This window comes from Lepidochelys olivacea, assembly GCF_965140295.1.
Source record: "Lepidochelys olivacea isolate rLepOli2 genome assembly, chromosome: 13".
NCBI lineage: Eukaryota > Metazoa > Chordata > Testudines > Cheloniidae > Lepidochelys > Lepidochelys olivacea.
Window position 1 is genome coordinate 2,283,148 of NC_140423.1, and position 19,969 is coordinate 2,303,116.

Consider the following 19,969-nt stretch of genomic DNA (forward strand, 5'->3'; position numbering starts at 1 on the left):
CTGTTGGGATAATTAATATATTCATGGCTGCATAGCCCGGCTTTGCTCCCCTGCTGTTCACAGAGTTGTACTGTTTGGTGTATGTGTGTGTTCCGGCACTCGCCAACCGTTTGTGGAAACGTGTACAAATCCGCAAAGTTTCACACTTTTTAACACTAACAGTTATTTGTCTGAGAATTCAAACTGGCAACGCATCCCTCACTACTAGCTATTCTCCAAAGGTTGGTCATCCAGTCAGAAAGCAGCAACAGGCCCATGTGGACAAAGCGACCAATCGCAACACAAAATAGCTTGGTTGAAGCAAAGAACTCAAACACCCCACAGGGCTGGAATTTTCCCAGCCAAATGATCTGGCAAATGGTTACAAATAACAAAATTGGGATTGGTTTATGAACAGGAAAAAAGGCTAAATGGTCCCTCGACCCCCTTGCTGTGGGGCAGCTCAGGCTTTGTACAGCTACTTACATTTCACCGATGCTCAGTCCTGCTCTTAGCACAGCGTCGTGGTGAGAGCGTGATGGGCTGGCACTGGTGAAATCTCTATGTTCATTGTGCTCTAACCCAGGGAGTCCTGTTGCTATATTCCAGTGCACTAGGTATCATTCATGCTCTGTTTAGAGAACCCTCCACTTGTACCTGGGAGGGAGACCTCTGCCCTGCCAGCAGAGCCCCTTGCTTTTGTTCACAAAATCTCCATATTCAACCCTCAGGCCTTAGGGACTCCTTGCTCTGTGTTTTGTCCCTTTGCAGTGTAAGGCAAGTCAGTCTTGTTGACCCCTGTGTTGGTGACAATTATTGAGAGAACCTCATGTGTAGGTCCTGAACAGAAGGAAGCCGGGATTTCAGTGAAGTTCTGCATTCATAAGTTTGCTAAAGCTCTTCTTACCCTGATCCAAAGGTGTCTATATCTGTATTTGAAATAGCTTCTCCATAACTTCCTTAGAGTGTCTTATTCCTATTGGAATGAATTGGACACTGTTAATATAGAGAGGTGCTGCGAGCAGCATAGCCTATAAAAATGTATAAACTGTGGCTAATTTGTTTGCAGATTTCTTTGGTAAGTACTTTCGTTCATTCTAGATTGAAATCAAATACATTCTCCCTGCAGAAGCTACTGGGCATTTGTTTCAGACCGCCATTGCATTTTATTACATCTGTACAGGTTGCTAACAAGTTTTCTGGAATGTCCTTCATATTTTTTGTCTGTAACAAACCCAAGATTGTTACACTGAAATTGGATATAAATTTAATCTTCAGATAGTGTGTGTCTTCTGCATGCTTGAAATGGTGTGCAAAAGCAAGTGCAAGACCCTGGGGAAGATGGACTCAAAACTTTATTCTCTAGGAGGGTACTTGGTGTGGACAGCTGTCCTAGAGATGGCCTCTTAGACCTTCTGCTTTGGTTGTAGACAGCAGTGGGAATTCTGTGCTGAGGTGGATAGGTGTTTGAGTAGCTGGGCAGTAGAGGTTCTGGTGGGTTTTGACATGGATTGGAATTGTGAGCTCTTGGGGGGATGGACACTGGGCATTCTGTCAACAGGGTGGCTGGGAGGAGAGTGGGCATTCATGGAAGGTTGACCATCAGCCGGGGTAATTCCAGCCTGGGGATTGAGGCTGGCGTGGATACCTGCACGTAAGGAGAAAGGCTGCAATGCATCTGCCTCAGTTAGAGTTTTGACACCTTTGTAACACGTCCTCAAATTATTACTCAGCCAGAATAATGCTAACTACCGCCTCAAGTGCTGGGGGGTGTGGTGTGGTTGGAGGCAGCAGAGATCCTGGAAACCAGGCCTTCTCCACCCCAGTGCAAGTAGCAATGGTTGGGTCTGTGCTTTTGGCCAGTTGTGCGGTCACGATGCAGAGAGCGTGAGCTCTCGGCTAGGCCTGGTCTCTGCAGGAAGGAGGGCAGGTAGATTGAGCACAGCCAGCAAGCGTGCTGCACTCCAGCTGCAGCCTGGGGCGAGGAGCTGCCTCTAAGCTAGGGAGAAAATGATCAGCAAGGAGAGGTCCCAAGGCAGCTGAGATTTTCTCCCATTGGCCTAGAGGGAGGTCTGTGATTGGCCACCCTGAGAGGAGCAGCTCTGTTGCTGTGGCGATGCCCAGGCTTACAGCAGGGCCTGTCGTGCGGCTGGTGCCTCTGCGCAGAGGAATAATTCTTCTTAATCCTTCTGAGAGGCATCACTGGATAAGGCCACAGCCTCCCTCTGGGAGCCCTGTCTAGCCCCGAAGAAGCAGAGCAGGGGAGGGCCAGGTCTCAAACTGTCAGCCAGGCAGAGGGGGAGAGAGATCCCGAGCCCTTCCCAGCTCTCCAAGAGCAGCCTGCCTGATTTCTGTGCTCCTGCCTCATGGCAGAGGCTGAATAAACAAGGGGCTTCTGCCCTCACAACATCCACACAGGCCCAGGGCTCGCTCTTCGTGCAGGCAGGCAGCCGTAACACACAGGCCCAGGGCTCGCTCTTCGTGCAGGCAGGCAGCCGTAACACACAGGCCCAGGAAGCACAGCGACATGGAGTATGAACGTTCGCCAGCAAGGAGTCATTGGACTGAGCGCATGCAGGTTCACAGCATGAACAGACCACACAGCGAACTCTGCTGAAGCACAATGCACCTACAGAGATGCCCAGGCAAGGGGCACACAGACACGGGTCAGGGATGCTCCAGGGAAGCACGCTCTTCCACTCGTATCCGGGCACCAGGGGCGCACCTGCTTCTCCTGCCTCGGACACATTCCTCAGCCAAATCCCATCCATTAGCTCCCAGCCCTGTCTGGACACAGCCCGGCATTCCACATATTCCAGCTCAATTGTGCCCCTGTTTCAGGAACAGCAACCCTAGGACTGCAGCCCATTCAGGAGGGAGCCACACAGAGGAACTTAAATACCACACTGAGGATTAGGTCAGCTCTGGTCATCGCTCAGACAAATAAGTGGATCAGAACAACTGTGTGACAGGAAGGGCAGGGGCGAGAGTCTGGTGGCTGGTACAAACCAGGCAGTTTTGGGAGGAGGAGGAAAGAAGAAGGGAACGGTTTAGAAGCTGGTGCACAAGTAAGTAAAAGGGTTTCATAGAACAGCTGGTATCAGCAGAAGGGCAGTGTGTGGAGCATACGTCAGGGATGGTCTAGGTCAGTCGTTCTCAACCAAGGGTACATGCATCCCCGGGGGGGCGCAGAGCTCTTCCAGAGAGTACACATCCCCTCATCTAGAGGTTTGCCTAGTTTTACATCAGGCTCCAGAAGAAGCACTAGCTAAGTCAGAACAAGCTAAAATTTCATAGGGACACTGACTTGTTTATACAGCTCTATTGTTTATACATACTACACACTGAAATGTACGTATAGTATTTATATTCCAGTTGATTTATTTTATAATTCTATGGTACCAGTGAGAAAGTCAGCACTTTTTCAGTACTAGTGTGCAGTGACCCTTTCGTATTTTTAGGTCTGCTTTTGTAAGCAAGTCGTTTTTAAGTGAGGGCTGCGCAAGACAAATCAGCCTCCGGAAAGGGGTACAGGAGTTTGGAAAGGTTGAAAGCCAGTGGTGCAGGTTTACTTGGTCCTGCATCAGCACAGGGGTCTGGATGAGATGGTTTCTCAAGGTCCCTTCCAGCCCTACGTTGCTGTGATTCCAAGTCCCCCTTGGCCCCTTGCACTTCATTCAGATGCCTAATTGTACTTGAATCTGTTTATTCTAAAGGATACAAAGTCCTTGCTGCTGCAGCCTCCACAGGGGTCACAGGAAAGTTCACTCATTAAAGTTTCCCTGTAGAGCAAAGAGTGGGGGAGGAGAGGGACAGACTGATAGCAGCAGCTAGTACACCTTCCTTCCCCCCTCCTTTCACACACACCTTTGGACTCACTGCACATGCGCTAGAATCCCATCTGTTCTCTTGCAGTCTGACCCCTATTGTCCTGCTGCATGAGCAAGGATACAGGGAACAGGAAGCCAGGGACCGCCATCTGCTTGTCAGTCGGTGCAGCTTCTTTGTTTGAAGCACAGCTCAGAGTACACAGGAAGCAGCTCCCATTCCCTCTCCAAGCGGCACCTAATGAAATAAAGGTTTTTCTGCAGCGGGGAAGGGAAGAGGAAATAGACAGAGCGGAGTTTAAACATGTGACATCTGACCCAGGAGACTGGCTCCTGGGCGTTCTAGAGCCAGGCTCTCCCTGCTGCTTTGCCTAGGAGGTGTGTGCAGGAGGGGAAAGCTATTTCTGCGCAAGATCAAACTGTTTTCAAGAGCAGCACTAATGCCACATACCGATGGTGTGAGGAGCTGTGGAGATGTGTGTGTAAATGAGGAGGAGGAGTGAAGGCGTGTGTGTGTGTGTGTAAGTGTAAGACACAGTCCATGTCCATGAAAGGAAAGGGGTATGTGATAACGGGGTTGTGTCCAAGATATTTAGAGGCTTGTGCATAGGGAGGAGACTGGGAAGCATGTGCAGGGCACCATGGCTGGGAGCAGACATATGCATAAGAAAGTGTGCCGGGAAGCTGGGGGAGAACTGTGTAGGCACAGGGTCGAAGGGAGGGTGTCTGTGCCTGTGAAATGGGGAGCTGGATGGTCTGTATAACAAAGGTGCAGGGAAAGACAGTATATGTCAGTGAGCCAAAGAAAGGAAAGAAGGTAAAGGGAGTGAGCTGTGACTGTGAATTGGAGGGAGCTCTGGGAGAAGTTGGGGGGAGCTGCAGTGGGAAGCAAGTTGGATTGTGCATGGAGGACGAATGGATGGCGTTTCTTTGCAACGCACAGATCTGGGGTCTACATTCAGGCGCTCCGATACCACAGCGATAGAAAGACAGGCATACTGACTGACTCCCTACCTCTCTCCTGGGTACCATCCCTCTTCTGTGTCCATATGTCTGTGTGGTTCGTGCAGAGGAGCAGGTAGTTCTATCTGCAGAAGCCATTGCTACAACAGGACCTATGCAAGAAGTCCCTGGGATGGGATGGGTGCCTGTGTTTTTAATGACAGGGCTCCCCTAGGTCCCATAAAGCTTCTTCCATTTTGCACTAATATGCATTTCTGCCAAAAGGCCCAGTGAGGTCTGTCCTCTTGGGTCACTACTGACTCTGAAATCTCTCTGCAGCGGGCAGTACCTGGGAAGCTTGAGGGCCTGAAGTTCATTTTTTCCTGCGGGGGGAAGAACATCACTTCCGAAATAGCCTAAAACCAGAGAGAGTGCACAGGGAGGGGAAGGGCCCCTTTCCTACAGTGTTGGTAAAATGGAAATTCCACAGCAAGGAAAACTCCCATTGACTTCAGGGGAGTGAGTAAGAAAAGGACTACTCTTCCCATGGTGGGGAGGGAGGGAAGGAAGGTGTCTGCCATTCTTTCACTTCGGGGATTGTTCAGCAGGAAAGCCCCCAGCGGCGAGGGGCTCTGTAAACTGCTGGACTTGACACAGTCAAGCTGCCTCCCAGGAACAGGAATGTTCTGATCCCGTAAGCTGCCATCCATCATTCAGCAGGGGGGTCATGCCCAGGGGTAATGGCCTGGAGCCTAGGCCTATGTGTTATGAGTATCTGTTCCTGGCAGTGCCCATGCTGACTGGTGTGCAAGCCAGGCACACTGAGCACATGGGATTCTGGGAACCCAGGTTCAGCAGAGCGAAGGGTCATAAACAACTCATTTCTCTCTCAGCCAGTGTGCCCGCTGGCTGTCTGGAGCAGGATGCCACCTCCTCCCTTTGGGAGGGCACAGAAGCTGCTCTCCTGGCTTGTCTGCAGGTGCCCAAGGGGTCTAGGGCCGATGGGTGCTTTAAGGGAAGGGGTCTGAGGGATTTGAGATAACATGTCCCTCTCATTGCAGATGATTCCTCATCAGAGAGTTGCAGTGGGAATGGTTCCTCCACCCTGAACCCCTCCACCTCCAGCAGCACTCAGGGAGACAGCACCTTCCCGGAAATGAACGGGAATGGAACTGCTGCCCCCATGGACTTCACTGCTTCGGCCGAGGACCAGCCCATCAACCTGTGTGACAAGCTCCCGCCTGCCCATGTCACTCCTTCCTACCAGTCAGACAGCTGTGCCGACGGGCTGCGGAGCCGGGTGAAGTACACAGCAAAGACTACAGCAGAGGTTGGTCTGGCCAAGTGTGCGGGGCTTCGGGGGGTGCACAGACTGCATAAGCAGGGGCAAAATGAGCAGCCTCATTTACAGCCTTCCACAGCCTGATAGTAAAATGGAGGAAACTGCACACGAGATGTCCGAGGGCAGCAGAGGACTTTGCTCCTCTCCATGGAGAGGAGAGAGCACTGCTCAGCCTGGGGGCTGGTTGGGAGAGGGGTGGAGTCTGCTCAGGGAGCTGAATGCATTCCCTTCTAGGGAGGGAAGGGGAAAGCATCTAGCTGTGCTCTGCTGGTTCTGAGGAACTGCTAGAGAGCAGCTGTGCCTGGCCTTGCTCCAGGCTTGGGGCTCTTGCTGTTCAGTAAAACAAGGCCCAACTAGAGACAGTGTGGTTAGCAGAGGTAAGGAGAGAGGAAGTATTGTACCAGGAACCCCAGGGCCCATGGCATGCAGCCATAGCCCTGCCCCCAGACAGCTCCACAAAGACCCTGCTGCTGAGCATGTTTATTTTCGCATGGCCTATAAAAGACATTACTATGGAATGGGCTTTTAACACTCCTCAGTGGAGACAGAAGCATCTCCCACCCTTATCTCAGCCTCAACTCTTTCAGTTCTGTTTCACAGAAGAAAATCCCCTTAGGCATTCCCTGTGAAAGTCATTCCCCCAGCCTCCTCTCCCAACACACCCTAGCCATAACAGATGCAAAGCCAACAGTCAGCGCAAGCATAGCGTCTTCCCAGGAGGTTTCAGCAGATGCTGTCTCTGCTGTGGTGGATCTCCCAATCTCACTGCAGAACCATAAATCCAGGATCAGCCACCTGTAATGCCTCAGCAATCCCCTCTCACACAAACCAGCTTTTTAAAGCTAAGTTTGGGTGGCAGAATGCACGTTGTGCCCGTTGCCTGGTGGAGTAAGTGAATCTCTGCTGTTGTAGGAACAGGTTCACCAGTGGGCCTGTTAGCGTTCCCAGGAGTACCCAACTGAGTGTTCTTGGGAACACAGTGAAGCTCTGTGTGTGCGTGTACACATCAAAACAGTGACAAAACTTTCAGAAGACAGCACCTGGTGTACACATGCGTAAGCCGCGCCCCCTACAGCTCCTATGCCCATGATCAGAGTGACAAGTCCAGAGCATCCACCAGATCTTGACAGAACTGTGGGCAAGGACAGATGGCTTGAATCTTTCCTGTTTTGTGCTCCGGACTTTGGCCTGCTTTATCTGCACTACGGGGATGAAGGGCCCATAGGGAGCGCCTCTCAATCATACCCATTTTACAGATAGGAAACTAGGCTAGACACACAAAGTACCAGATTTCCAGAGTATTTAGGCGCTTAAAGATGCAGACAGTGGCTCTGTGGGATTTTCAAAAGGCCCAAAAGCCAGCTAGGTGCCGCTACTTCAGTCCTTTGAAAATGTAAATGGGGGCGAGGTGCCTAATCTCCTTTGGCCATTTTGAAAATTGTACCACATCCCATCTTCATCTTTAAGTACCTTGGAAAATCTGGCTCTAAGTGACCTGGCCAAAATCACACAGGCAACATCTGTTGCAGGGTGAGAACTGAATCCAGGGCTGCAGAGTCTGAATCCATGACTTCAGCCACAGGGCTACCGTATGCCATTCCTCTCCCTGACAGGAACAAGATGAGAGGTCTCACAACCCAACTGCAGGGTTTTCTAGAGAACAGATCCCTGTACAATTTATGGCCTATTGGCCACAGTGTAATTCATCACAGATGGTAATAGAAGGACCCCACACCTGCCCTTTAAACAAACTCCGCGTAAGAGGGAGTGGCTCCATGGGACTTTGCCTCTTTGCTGCTTCCATCTTCTGATGCTCTTATTTATCACAGTTTGCCCGAGTCTCTCTCTTGCTAATTTTCTCTCCTAGCCCATCTGCTCCTGTGTGATCCTGCAGTGACCCTAACGCTGAATTTGTGACAGCTCCATCATTTCCAGGGCAGCAGATTGTGATGTCATAAGGATATGACTTCATAGCAGGATCAGGCAGCAGGAAAGGCTATGTGGTGAGGGAGAAAGCTTTCTTTTAGACAGACCCGTAAAAGGAGCACAGTAGCCAGAGTAAACGGGCAAAGACAAAGGGATTCTGCTTCCCCCGTTCCTTGGCCTGTTTGAAATCAGGCTCCTGGCCTTTGGCAAAGACTGGAGGGTGAGTTGAGGTCTGGGTGCTCATGACTCCCCCTGTTCTCTCTCAGTCCCCTCCATACAGTTCTGGCAGTTATGACTCCATCAAGACCGAGGTCAGTGGCTGTCCGGAGGACCTGACCGTTGGCAGAGCGCCCACAGCAGATGAAGATGATGATGACCATGACGACCATGAGGATAACGATAAGATAAATGACTCAGAGGGGATGGATCCAGAGCGATTAAAGGCCTTCAATGTAAGAGTAACAGGCTAGGGACGAGTGGGTCTTGCTGTCCTAGGTCTCTGCTGCGTCCATCTCCCCAACCCTTCTCCATTCTCTTTGCAGATGTTTGTGCGCCTTTTTGTGGATGAGAATCTGGACCGAATGGTTCCCATCTCCAAGCAGCCCAAAGAGAAAATCCAGGCGATCATCGAGTCCTGCAGCCGACAGTTCCCTGAGTTCCAGGAGAGAGCTCGCAAACGCATTCGCACTTACCTCAAATCCTGCCGCCGTATGAAAAAGAACGGCATGGAGATGGTGAGCTGCTTCCCCTGCCTTCCGTGCCCTTGTTGCCCTACTGCTCTCCCTTTCTCACATTCCTCCTGCTCGAAAGGCCTCCCTAGTGCCTGCAGACTTGTCCTCCTTCCAGATGTGTGGAAGAGAGGAACCAGATCATGATCCATTTCGGATATTGTCTGTGCCCCTGCTTCCAATGCTAGTTTTTTTTGAAATGTCACTCACTACATGTTCTCTGCCACCCGAAGGGTGTGCATGGCAGAGACACACTGACACTGGCGGATGGAGAAACAGATGCAAGCACTGGCGGGTTAAAAAGTTGAGACCTTATATATCTTGATTTTAAATATTAACTTTTAAGAGCTTGCGAGTATTCTGTGCTCTTGCCATGCTCCTGGCAAATGTACAATGCACAATCTGAATGGTCAAGACACATAAAATGATTGTTTCCATCAGTATCCATGTTTCCCAAAAGATGACCTACCTGGTTCTATGTCTCCACAGACCAGACCCACCCCACCACATCTGACCTCAGCCATGGCAGAAAATATCCTTGCAGCTGCATGCGAGAGTGAAACACGGAAAGCAGCCAAGAGAATGCGGCTGGAGATATATCAGACATCCCAGGTACGATCCCAGTAATCCTTTGCATGCTAGGCACAATTTCATCTGCTCTGTCCCCAGTCAGAGGCAGAAGATGAACCAGAATTGACAGATGAGGTCAGCAGAGATCTTGCTCACTGGTGATGTGCACAATACCTGGTTCAAGCCGTGCAAGTTTGGTCTGCTTACAGTTTGCCTAGAAAGGGAAAGACCAGGCTGTGCATGTATGTTGTAGAGGGAGAACGTAGGCAGAGCACATGTGACGGGGGAAGACAGTCTGGAGAACAGGAAGAAACAATTTATATGGTAGTGAGTGTGCGCAGGGGAGGCTGAGAGAGCCCAGACTGAAGAGAGATGAGGACAGGGACAAGCAAACTAGCAGTGGAGGGACTCTTGTGCAGGAGGTGGGTGAGGGATGCTTCCTTTGATTGACAAGGACGTGTGAGCAGTAGTTCATTCCTAACACAAGGAGAGAGCAGCAGCTACACATGCCTGCTCTGCCCAGGGGGAAAGGGTCAGGCATGCTTTGGCTGTGTGTATTTAAACACCTTCCTCACAATTTTCTGGGAAAGCTGTGGAACACGGGAGCTTCACATATCTGTAACTAGGTTTGAAGCCATCCTTGCTCTTTCTATGCTCTGATTGGCTGGGATACCAGGATGTTGGTGTGGGCTGGCCCAAGAGGTCATTCCAGGGAATCAGAGAGTAGAAAAGCCAACTGTGCTTGGTGCAGCCCTTCCACTGGAAGTGAAGGGCAGGAAAGTCTCCTCACTGGAATAAATCGGTTTGCTTTCCTTGCTGTAGGATGAGCCAATCCCCTTGGATAAGCAGCACTCCAGAGATTCCACAGCCGTCACGCACTCCTCCTATTCACTGCCAGCTTCATCTTACTCCCAGGATCCGGTCTACATCAACGGAAGCTTGAACTACAGTTACCGTGGCTATGGGACCCTTGGAGGCAGCCTGCAGCCACCCACTTCACTGCAAACAGGGAACCACAGTAATGGTAAGAAAGGCAGAGGAGTGGCACTTGGGAGTGACACAGAATTGGGTCTCCTCTGTCTCCACTCGCTCCATTCAAATGGGGTTTGAAGACTGCTTGAGAGGAGTGTGCTATAGAATACAAGCAGGGAGCTGGAGGTTCCTTTCTGCTCTCCCTGCTCTGCAACTAGAAAGATGATGCTTTGCTAGGCCATGCCTCCAACTCTGGCTGAATGAGGGGAGGCTGAGGCTGCTCCTGCTCTCCAAGCACTGCCGATGCAAGGGGCTCACACCAGCCCCCTTCCTCTGCAGAGCCACCCCTCAGTTGCTCCTGAGGACCCCCTACTCCCACAATAAACTAGCTGACTGAGGCTGGAAGACAGCATGGGAGAAAGACAAGGGCTGAACTGTGGGGGAAAGGAATTTAGTTTAACTTAAAAAAAAAAACCCACAGGTACCACCTATTAATAATTAACCAAGGCAGGCACCTGTCACCACCCTGATTGCCTTGCTGATATGAGACAACCCTTCCCCCACCCTTCATGTGTCTTTTTATAGGACGCTGGTTGGGCCAGGGGTCCTGTCTGCCTGTGAGTTAGGAAAGCACTGATCATGCTGTGGGTGCTGCCACAATCTAAAAGATAATAAATAATAACCCTCTTGCTAGCAGTAGTGTCGGGGGGAGGAGGCCAGGCAAAGGGAGCGTGGGATGGGGGGTCTGTGTTGCAAGGCGTAGGGAAAGAAAGAACCTGAGGAGAGGGAGAGAACAAGCCTGATCAGTTAGATTTAATAACGTGACAGTGAATGATCCAGTAAACAGAATGATTAGTCTGGGCTGGGGAAGCATAGGACCACACTGAGGGCCAGCCCTGCCTGGCATAGACATGCCCTGACCAGAAGCCTCTCTCTGTAAAGCATGGAATTGGGTGATCTTGCATCAGAGGATCTCACACATCTCAGCAGTAGCCTCTTGGGTTTGTTCTTGTGCCACTCCTGAGCAGTAGTGGCTGGAGCCCCTCTAGCCAGACCTGTCAGGCAATCACCTGACCTGCTTCCACAGCCTCGCACCCAGGTGCATGACTGGAAACCCTGATTGGAGAGCCTGGCCAGGAGTAGTGTGCGGAGAGGAACAGGGCTTTTGCTTCTGGATCTATCTGGGTTCTTCTAAGAACCCCTTTAGAACGGTATATGCAAGTCACCTTGCCCATCTCCATTAGCACACAACCAATAGCACAAGACTTCTTTCCTCCCTGAGACATTCCCCTCAGCAGTCTTTGCCACTGAACCCCTCGCTCCTGTTTGCTCCAGGCCTCAGTGCCTTTCCTGGGGCCTCGTGCCCCCACCCCTCCCTAGCTGCATGGAGTAAGGATTTGAAAGGATGTGATTTCCAGAGTCCTGAAAGATGCCTGTCTGGGATTAACTGTTATCATCCCTTCCTAATGCCTCTTAACCCTGAGTAAAGAGCCCACCCTAGTCTCCAGCTGCTGAGACCTAATCCTTACAGCTAGAGTAGAGGATGTTACACTTCCTTTCTAGACTAGCACAGGCATTCCGGGGCTCCCAGTGCAGGAGGGGAAGCAGGATTAGGGTTAGGTGGCAGTTTCCACTGTGCAGTTTCCTTGAGGTGCTGCCCACCCACACAGCTGTTCTCATGACACCTTACTGCAAATTGACCAACCAGGGCCTATTCCAGGCATGCACAGGCAGCACAAAGCTGAAATCGTGCTTCTCTCCATTTTGGCCTCTGCCCCAAACCCTCCTCTGCCCAGGCTCTTGCCAACTCCTTTAAAGCCAAGAGAGCTCCTGCCAGATCCTCTCATAATTCCTTCCCTCATCCCCATCTGTGTCCCTTTTTCACCCCTGTTTGAATGAAGTCTGCACTATTCTGTGTCCCCCCGCGCCCCCACCCGAGTTCCTGGAGTTTGTGCTGCAGCGCCATCTCTCTTATCTATCACTCTGCATAGAAACAGGCCGTTTTCCCCAGCCTACCCACTTCCCTGTTACCCCATTTCCTTCCTCCTCTTGAGCAAGCTTTATGCTCCCAATGCAGCTCCCTTCTCGGCTGTTTGTTGCCTTTCCCTCTCCACTAAAACTCCCCTCAAGTCACTAACCCCACTCCTTTCCCCTCCATGACCTCTGCTGTCTTCAACTGCCTACTTCTCCTCAAACCCGTCCCTTGACTGTCCAGTGTTTGTTCTACTCCTACTTCGTTGATTGCTGCTTTAATGTTGCCTCTTAGGGGACCCTTTCCTTCTCCTCCTGTTACCCCCACTGTTGGGTTCGTACTCTCCCTTCTCCCTGCCACTTACCTTCTGGGTGACCTCACCTCCTCCTGGGGTGTCCCTTATTTCCATTGTACTGATGGCTCTCAATCTACCCCTGCCTAGACTCTCAGCTTTCCCATCTCTGCTCTCTCTTCCTACATGTCCCAACACTTCCTCAGCCTGAACACAGTGAAAAGCCCAACTTCTCCATCACCCGACAGCTCCATCCCTCCCCATCACTCAGACTCACAATCACAGAGTTAGCTTCGATTCTTCCATTTCCTTCTCTCATTGCATCCAGCCTCCTCCCTCCCTCCCACTGTCACCACCCTTCCCCACTGCCAGAATTGTGCTTCACGCTGTGGCTGTCTGCCTCGGCTGGCCTCCCTTTCCTTTCAATCTATTTAACACACAACAACTGAAGTCATTTTCCTCCTTAACCACCTCTCCTCAAGGAGCTCACCAGCTCTCCTGTCAAACTCACTGTCCCTGCTTTTAAAGCACTGCCACGGTCTGCACCTCCTCCCACCTTGCACCCTGCCCACAGTTCTTGCTTTACTGCTCCCTATCCCCTCCTCCTCCCACCAGCACCTTTGTGCCTTCTTTCATTGTCCTCCCCGACCCAGATCCACTGACTAGGCCTCATTTCGCCACGACCAGCCTCCTCTCAAGTGCTGTCTGCTCTTCATCTGTAACCCAAATCACACCAGGATCTTCAGACAGCAGGGGGATTAAGCCTGCTCAGAAAGTAGGCTCCTAATTGCTTAAGCAGCCCCAAATTCATTCAGTAGTAAAGAGCACCCCGCAGCTGCCACCGAACTCGCTGGGTCTCCTTGCGTGGATGGAGGGCCCAGTGTGCAGGGCACTAGCCTGGGACTGAGGAGACATGGGTTCAGCACAGACTTCCTGGGTAGGCTTGCACAAATCAGCTGGCCTCTCAGTGGCTCTTTTCTCCAGTTTTAAGCTGAAGAGAACAGCCCTGCCCTGCCCCACAGGGGTGCTGAGAGAACAAGCAAGATTGTGAGGTGCTCAGATACCAGGGACCAGGACTAGAAAAGTACCTGAGAGAGAGAAAAAGTTACTCACTTGCATCAGGTTACGGTTGTGTTTGCGGGGTTGGAATTAACTCATATGCTCCAGGGATTGTCTCTCATTGGTGGAGCACATCATGCAAACGCACAGTCCTAGAACAATATTTTAGTCCCCATCATTTGATTTTTTTTATTTTTTTTTTAAATGAAGGCATTTTGTGTGTTGAAGAGGTTTTTTGGATGAGCCAAAGAGCAACATCCCCAAACATGCTCAAGGCTACTGCTCCTCCTGTCACACCTATGTGTTGCTGGCACTGGGAAACACCCTCTTGCAGAGTATGCTTGGGCGCCCCTGCTGGAACCAGGGGTGCTGGAACAATTTGTATAGTGGGGGTGCTGAGAGCCATTGAACCAAACTAAACCCTGTATTTGATGGAAACCACTGGGGGAGGGGGGCTCCTCCTAGTTCCAGAACCTATGCCAGGAGCATGAAAATTACACAACTGACCATAAACAATGAAACCACTCCATGCAACATGCTGTCAAATGCAGAGAAGAACCAGAAACGGAGAACACTGTTTCCCCTCACCCTTAGGTTTCAGTACTCTGAGGAGTCGGTTGGAACAACTGTAGGTACGATATTTTCTCTGAGTTGACTGAGCCTTTACATTTTATGCTCATTCAGCCAAGCTCCCCAGTGTTTCATTGCGATCCCAGCCCATTACAAACTGCAGTGAATATATCTTCATATTGTAGGTGAAAACCCCCTCCCTCCTTGCCGGTTTTATTACAGTGTTAAAACGGAGGTGTCTGAATTGTGCCTGAGCTGACTCCTAGCAGAGCAGAGGGTTAGTCTGACTGTTCGTACAGTATGTTCACAAAATACACACACACCCCCGCTCTCTTCGACAAGGGAGAGCCATGGCAGTGCCTCTGTGACACAGCAGCAGTTGGAAGGTGCCTACAAGTTGACAGTCTGTTCTGTAGGGCTCAGGACTGCATGGAGAGTGCTGTACACGGGGCTCTGAATCAAAACAGCAGGTGCTGGTGGAGTTTTTGCCTCTAAATTGGATGCGCCACTTTGGGGCAGCAACTGTGCTAGTGTCTTTTCCTGAACCTCCCTCTTACTTTTCCATTGCAGGTCCTACTGATCTCAGCATGAAAGGTGGGGCCTCAAGCACAGCCCCTTCTAACAGCACCAGCAGGGGGATGCCAGCTGCCCAGCTGAGCCCCACAGAGATCAGTGCCGTGCGGCAATTGATTGCCGGCTACCGAGAGTCAGCGGCTTTTCTTCTTCGGTCTGCAGATGAACTGGAAAACCTCATTTTACAGCAGAACTGACTCCTGGTGTCTGTGTAGCTCCTGTGGCAGAAGACAATTTACACCCTTTGGAAACAGGCTCCCACTGGTATCCCGCTCAGGACTAACCATCGTCCTCCCACCCAGTAGCTGGTACATTTAGTTTTTAAAGGTGGAACCCTAGAACTGTTTTCTTTCACACTCCAAGCACCTGGGACTTGGGGCACAAGGACATATTTTTGACTCTCTCAACACAGGTGCGCCTAGATGAGCAGAAGCAGCCAAACCTACAGCTTGGATGGGTGTGGGATTTTTTTAGGGTGGAAGGGAGCTTGGGGAGGCTTGGGGCTGCAGATGTATTTAGAATAACCTTTGTGGACCCCAACATTAGAATCCCATCCCCAGATAATTACCTTTCAAGGTCTTAGGTGAGCAGAATTGCATATTTATTGAGAAATGGTCCCTCCTCTCCCTTTAGTAATTTATTTTTCTGAAAATGGATTCTTTTGAGTTTGTACAGATTGCCAGTTTTTTGTCCGTCTGATCAGAAGGAATTTATTCCTGTGAATTAACACATTCCATATCACTACACTACTAATGGCTGAGTAACTCCACCGACTTCTCCTGGGAGAGACCCCTTTCCACAGGATGCAAGTTTGCCATCTAGCCCTAGAACTTCTAGGCTGCTCAGCCTCCAGCAAGCTTAGGCAGAACCTGAACAATGAGGAAAGAGTGTCTTGTTAGACCTTTACTCTAAGCGGTCCTGTAGCAGTAGCAATGGGGTCCAATATCTCCTGCAGAGAGACTCAGCAAGCTCAGTAGACCTCCAACTGGAAGGACCTCTTACACTCATTTAGCTCATTGCAGAGCAAAACAGGAAGTATCTGAGAACCACTGTCATGCATTCACCATCCATATTCTACCTCACACTCCATTGTGGGCTTTTTCCAGGACTCATTGGGGTTCTGAAAGTTCACTCCATAATGTATATCACTATGATGTGCATCCAAGACTGGGGAGCAGACAAGTAGATAACACTGAGGAGTCAAAGCTAAACCAGCAGATAGACAGCTGACCCCAGCTGGCTCCCTTTTTGTTCAGAAGAGAAGGAAGGACATGCACTGCTGATGGACAGCAGCTCTCTGTCACAATGGATGACGTCTGACCTCTCCTCAGTGAGGAATCCCAGGCTGTCTCCACAAGTGTACGGGAAACCAGCGCTGGGGGCAGCAGCAAGAGACCTGTTTAGAGAAACTCATGTGAATAATAAAGACCAGTGCAGACTTTTAGGGAGAAAAGTAAACTACTTCAGTTAAACAATCAGTTCATTCCTACTCAAAAGGAAAGAATTAGGAGACTCTCAGCAGCAGAAAGGGTGTAAATTCTCCCCAGGGCCCAGGTTCCGCCCCTCATCCCCCCAGTAACAGTCCTGGTAAAAGCTCACAATTCCTAAAGTGTGGGGAAAGATCTGGCCTGATCACCATTGCTGTTTCTCCCCAACTCCCACCCTCCCAAGAAACAAAACCAATGCACTTCCCTTTGCTCAGTGCAATACCTACTAGCAGTGCTGCTAAAACCAGGGACTTTGCTCGAGCATCAAGATGCTGAGCAGGGCCAAGCAATGCAACATAGTCTGTAGCCATAAAAAGCAGCAGTAAATTGCTGCCTAAGAATCTGTGAGAATTCTCCTCACCCTCTCCCTTGTCAGTGCTGGCAGAATTCGTCTCCTGTCCTCCTTTCCAGGGCCAGGACCACAAGCAGCAGCACCAGATAGACTTGAAGAATATTAAAATAATTTTGATCATTTTAAATGCAGGTGGTTTCCTTCTCTGAAGTTAGCTCCTTTTAGACCAATTTATTGAGAACTCACTTCAGTGATGAAGGTTTCTGCTCTGCAGTGGTGGTCTACTTTGTCCCCCGTCCTTCCCCCCCCTCCGTCCCCATCCCCCATACTGCAGAAATAACCATACTAACACATGGGTTTTACACTTTCAGGCAGCACAGGTTGGGCACCAGCAGGGACTGAGCCTGAAATGGTTTTTCAAGAACCTTTTTAACTAAATTAGTTTCCATTCATGCTAGTGGGAAAACTGCTGGCTAAAAAACAAGGCCCTATCCCTTTCCTTAGCTGTAAAGTAGACCAGGCTTCTGGCTCTCTAGAACAGGACTGCCCAGCCTGGCCCTAAAAGGGATTAACTAGTGCATTGACCACTTTCCCCAAACCCTGAACTCTCCCCAGCTGCTGGAGAAAAGGGATTTAATTCCTGAGCATTTTCTACACTCAGACAGCCCTTGCAGGGAGAAGGCGGTGGTTTTGTTGTAAATCAGAGTTGATTCCCCTCATTTCAACATGAGCCAGCAGGGTGGTTCTTTGGGAACATTCTAACATTTGGTTTCTTAGCATATGTGGACAATAGACAAAATCTGACCAACCTCCAGGGAGTGTGGGTCAGTATCATAACGAAGGTATCAGAGAACAGAATGACCACACACAAGCCCAAATTTCAGGTCCGCACTTCACAAGCCTGCTTGATTTGTCCACTGCATCCTCCCATACTTTGAATTTATGTAAATATTTATTTTTATGTGTACAATACCATGAAGTAGCAAACCTTTTACAAAATGTTAACTACAGTCATTTGTGAAAGTCTTAATGTTAAAGAGAGGCAGAGACAATCGCTGTCCCAGAATTCTCTATAGACATTACTTAATGGTTGCCTCCGCTCCTTTTAAGAGGCCATCAAGAACACACAGCCATAAATTTGCCAGCCAATTAGCCAACAAAAACATTGCCCAGGGGCTTATTACAACAGATCAACATCAGCTACAGTTTGTTTAAAATTGTATTTATGCAACATCTAGCTGTTTTTACCAGATCACCCTGGAACTTCATGTTTAGTAGCTCTTAATATTTAAACCACTGGTAGAACACAGTTGAGACTTATGATTGCATAGGAAGAAGAACTGACAGCCTACTGTGTAACATCAACTCATGTTCATAACCTGCAGCTGGCTGGCACAAACTCAGATTTCTGAAGCCCTGGTGACAGTAGTACCTGTGACAAGTTGTGAAACAAATGGGATCCACTGCATATTGGTGTCAGGGAAAGTTTTATGTAAACTGCATCTTTAGTCTCTTTGGCGCTATCTCCAGAGAACATCTCAGTGCTCTAACTGATCCTTACTCATCAGTGGTCCGACTCTACTCAGAGGCTGTTTCATAGCCATCTTTGTAAGTTTTCACTAGATATTAAAGGGTTAGGAATCTCAATTTACGATTCTCAATGATAAGGAACGAACAGGAGCAAAATACCCTGGCTTTCCAGAGGCTTTGTGAGGGGCAAAAGGGGAGCACTGGGCTAGCAGATGGTCTGGAAAACCAGTGAAAAAGATGATAAACCTCTCGTCTTAATCACCACCACTTGTACACAGGGAATGTTCAGTTCCCAATGACAGTGTTTCAGCAAGGGGAAGTGTTCACAGGATTCCCAGCAGATGTGACCTGAACCTCCCCACTCCAAAGGGCCACCTTCTTCCCACAGGTGACCATAGGATTTAGTACCAGTCATTTACAAAATGCTGCTTTGAACTCAGAGGGTTAATATACTTTTGATTTGTAATTTTTTGTAACACTTTTTACAAGGTAGCATAGTATTTCACCAGAATACCAACTACAATCCGTCCATGGTCTGATTTTTATATAATTTAGTGGTGCTTTAGAAACTTTTGTTTGGTTGTTTCAGAGCTGTACAGCTCAGTTCTTCGCCTGTATCTACCTAAGACCAATGTGAACCTTTGTATTTTTGCTCCTAATTTTGGACTCAGTGAAAGTGTACTGTTTACATGTACAGAACTCCCAGCCCCTGTGTGTTCTGCAAACCTGCTGTTGAAGAGGAAGATGCACCTCACCCAGTTCATCTGCTTAGCAAAGCCACAGACACACTTGACATAATCAACCACCTTAAAAGAAACAAAACTGGGATGTGCTGCAAGAGATGTCAGCGTTTGCACAGCCGAACACACTTTTAAGTGATCAATTTAAAAAATAGCTGTAGCTTAAAATTTGAGAGCTGATCTGAGGGGGTGAGGTGACCATAAACAGCCAGGACCCCAAACAGAAGTAGAACCATATGATGGTGTATTTCCCTGCCTCTCCTCCCTGACATCCCAGGCGTGAAGGTGAACACTACCTAGCTGATTTTAGGGTTCCAGTTGAGTCTAGAACAATGCTCAAGCCTAGTGGAGGCCAGGGAGAAGGGCGAAACCCCTCTTTCCTTCAGCACAATTGAACAGTTACTGATTCACAATTAAATTATCTTAGATGTTAATTTCAAATAAAAATGATAGGAGAGTATTCTCTCTGGAGACACCGGAGCTCCCAAATGGAGTAGGAGGCAGTTCGTTTAGAAAGTTAGTACATTTTGGGGGGGGGGGGGGGGACACGGACGACGACACGACACGCTCAGAAACTGAGCATAAGGCACTTAAATCACCATGGAAAGAGAATCCAGCTTCGAAGGTGACACTTTATTGCTTAATCAATTGATTAATTTCTAAATGATATTTTTGCAGATAGGCACCTATGCAACTTAATGTGGCTCTTTTAAGCAGATGAGCACTTCCTCCTCAATAAGCTGTATAAAAATTTGTGTTATATACTGTGGATTTTTCCAGTAAGTGTGGCTTAATATTTTAATTCTTAGAATGTGTGTCTATTATATGTGATGCAACTTAATTCTGTTCTGTTTGTGGAATGATTAGCACAGGCCAACTCCCTGTCCCCCTCACTTAACAAAGACCAATGAGCTGTTAATCAAGCTGTTATTTCCATGGTATTACTTGCTAAATGCACTGATTTCATAAGTATGTGGAATCCTTTTTTTCTTTTGAATCTGTATATCATATATAAGACTGAATCTACTTAATAAACACTGTATAACAAACAGGACTCAGATCTCTAGTGTCAAACATAGCTAGTGTCACTTTTACCTCTTGCTTATAAGGCTTTTTCCACCAACTGAGACATATGCCATCAGCTGTCTCCCGAGTTCCCATTAGAGAT

General features: G+C 49.1%; 1 protein-coding gene across 3 annotated transcripts in view; it reads left to right on the forward strand.

Annotated features, from left to right (window-relative positions):
* The window catches only part of NOL4L (nucleolar protein 4 like), a 104,756-nt gene extending 84,897 nt beyond the window's left edge, over nt 1-19,859 (forward strand). For 2 of the 3 annotated variants that reach the window (XM_084645733.1, XM_084645732.1), the window contains exons 3-8: nt 5,810-6,078; nt 8,283-8,468; nt 8,559-8,750; nt 9,234-9,356; nt 10,137-10,338; nt 14,750-19,858. In XM_084645733.1, coding sequence (XP_084501859.1) covers nt 5,810-6,078; nt 8,283-8,468; nt 8,559-8,750; nt 9,234-9,356; nt 10,137-10,338; nt 14,750-14,949 — 1,172 coding nt within the window. In that variant the 3' untranslated portion in view covers nt 14,950-19,858. Of the gene's footprint in view, nt 1-5,809; nt 6,079-8,282; nt 8,469-8,558; nt 8,751-9,233; nt 9,357-10,136; nt 10,339-14,749 lie in introns of all 3 variants that reach the window. The other variant, XM_084645731.1, reaches the window with a different exon arrangement.
* The last annotated feature ends 110 nt before the right edge of the window (nt 19,860-19,969 follow it).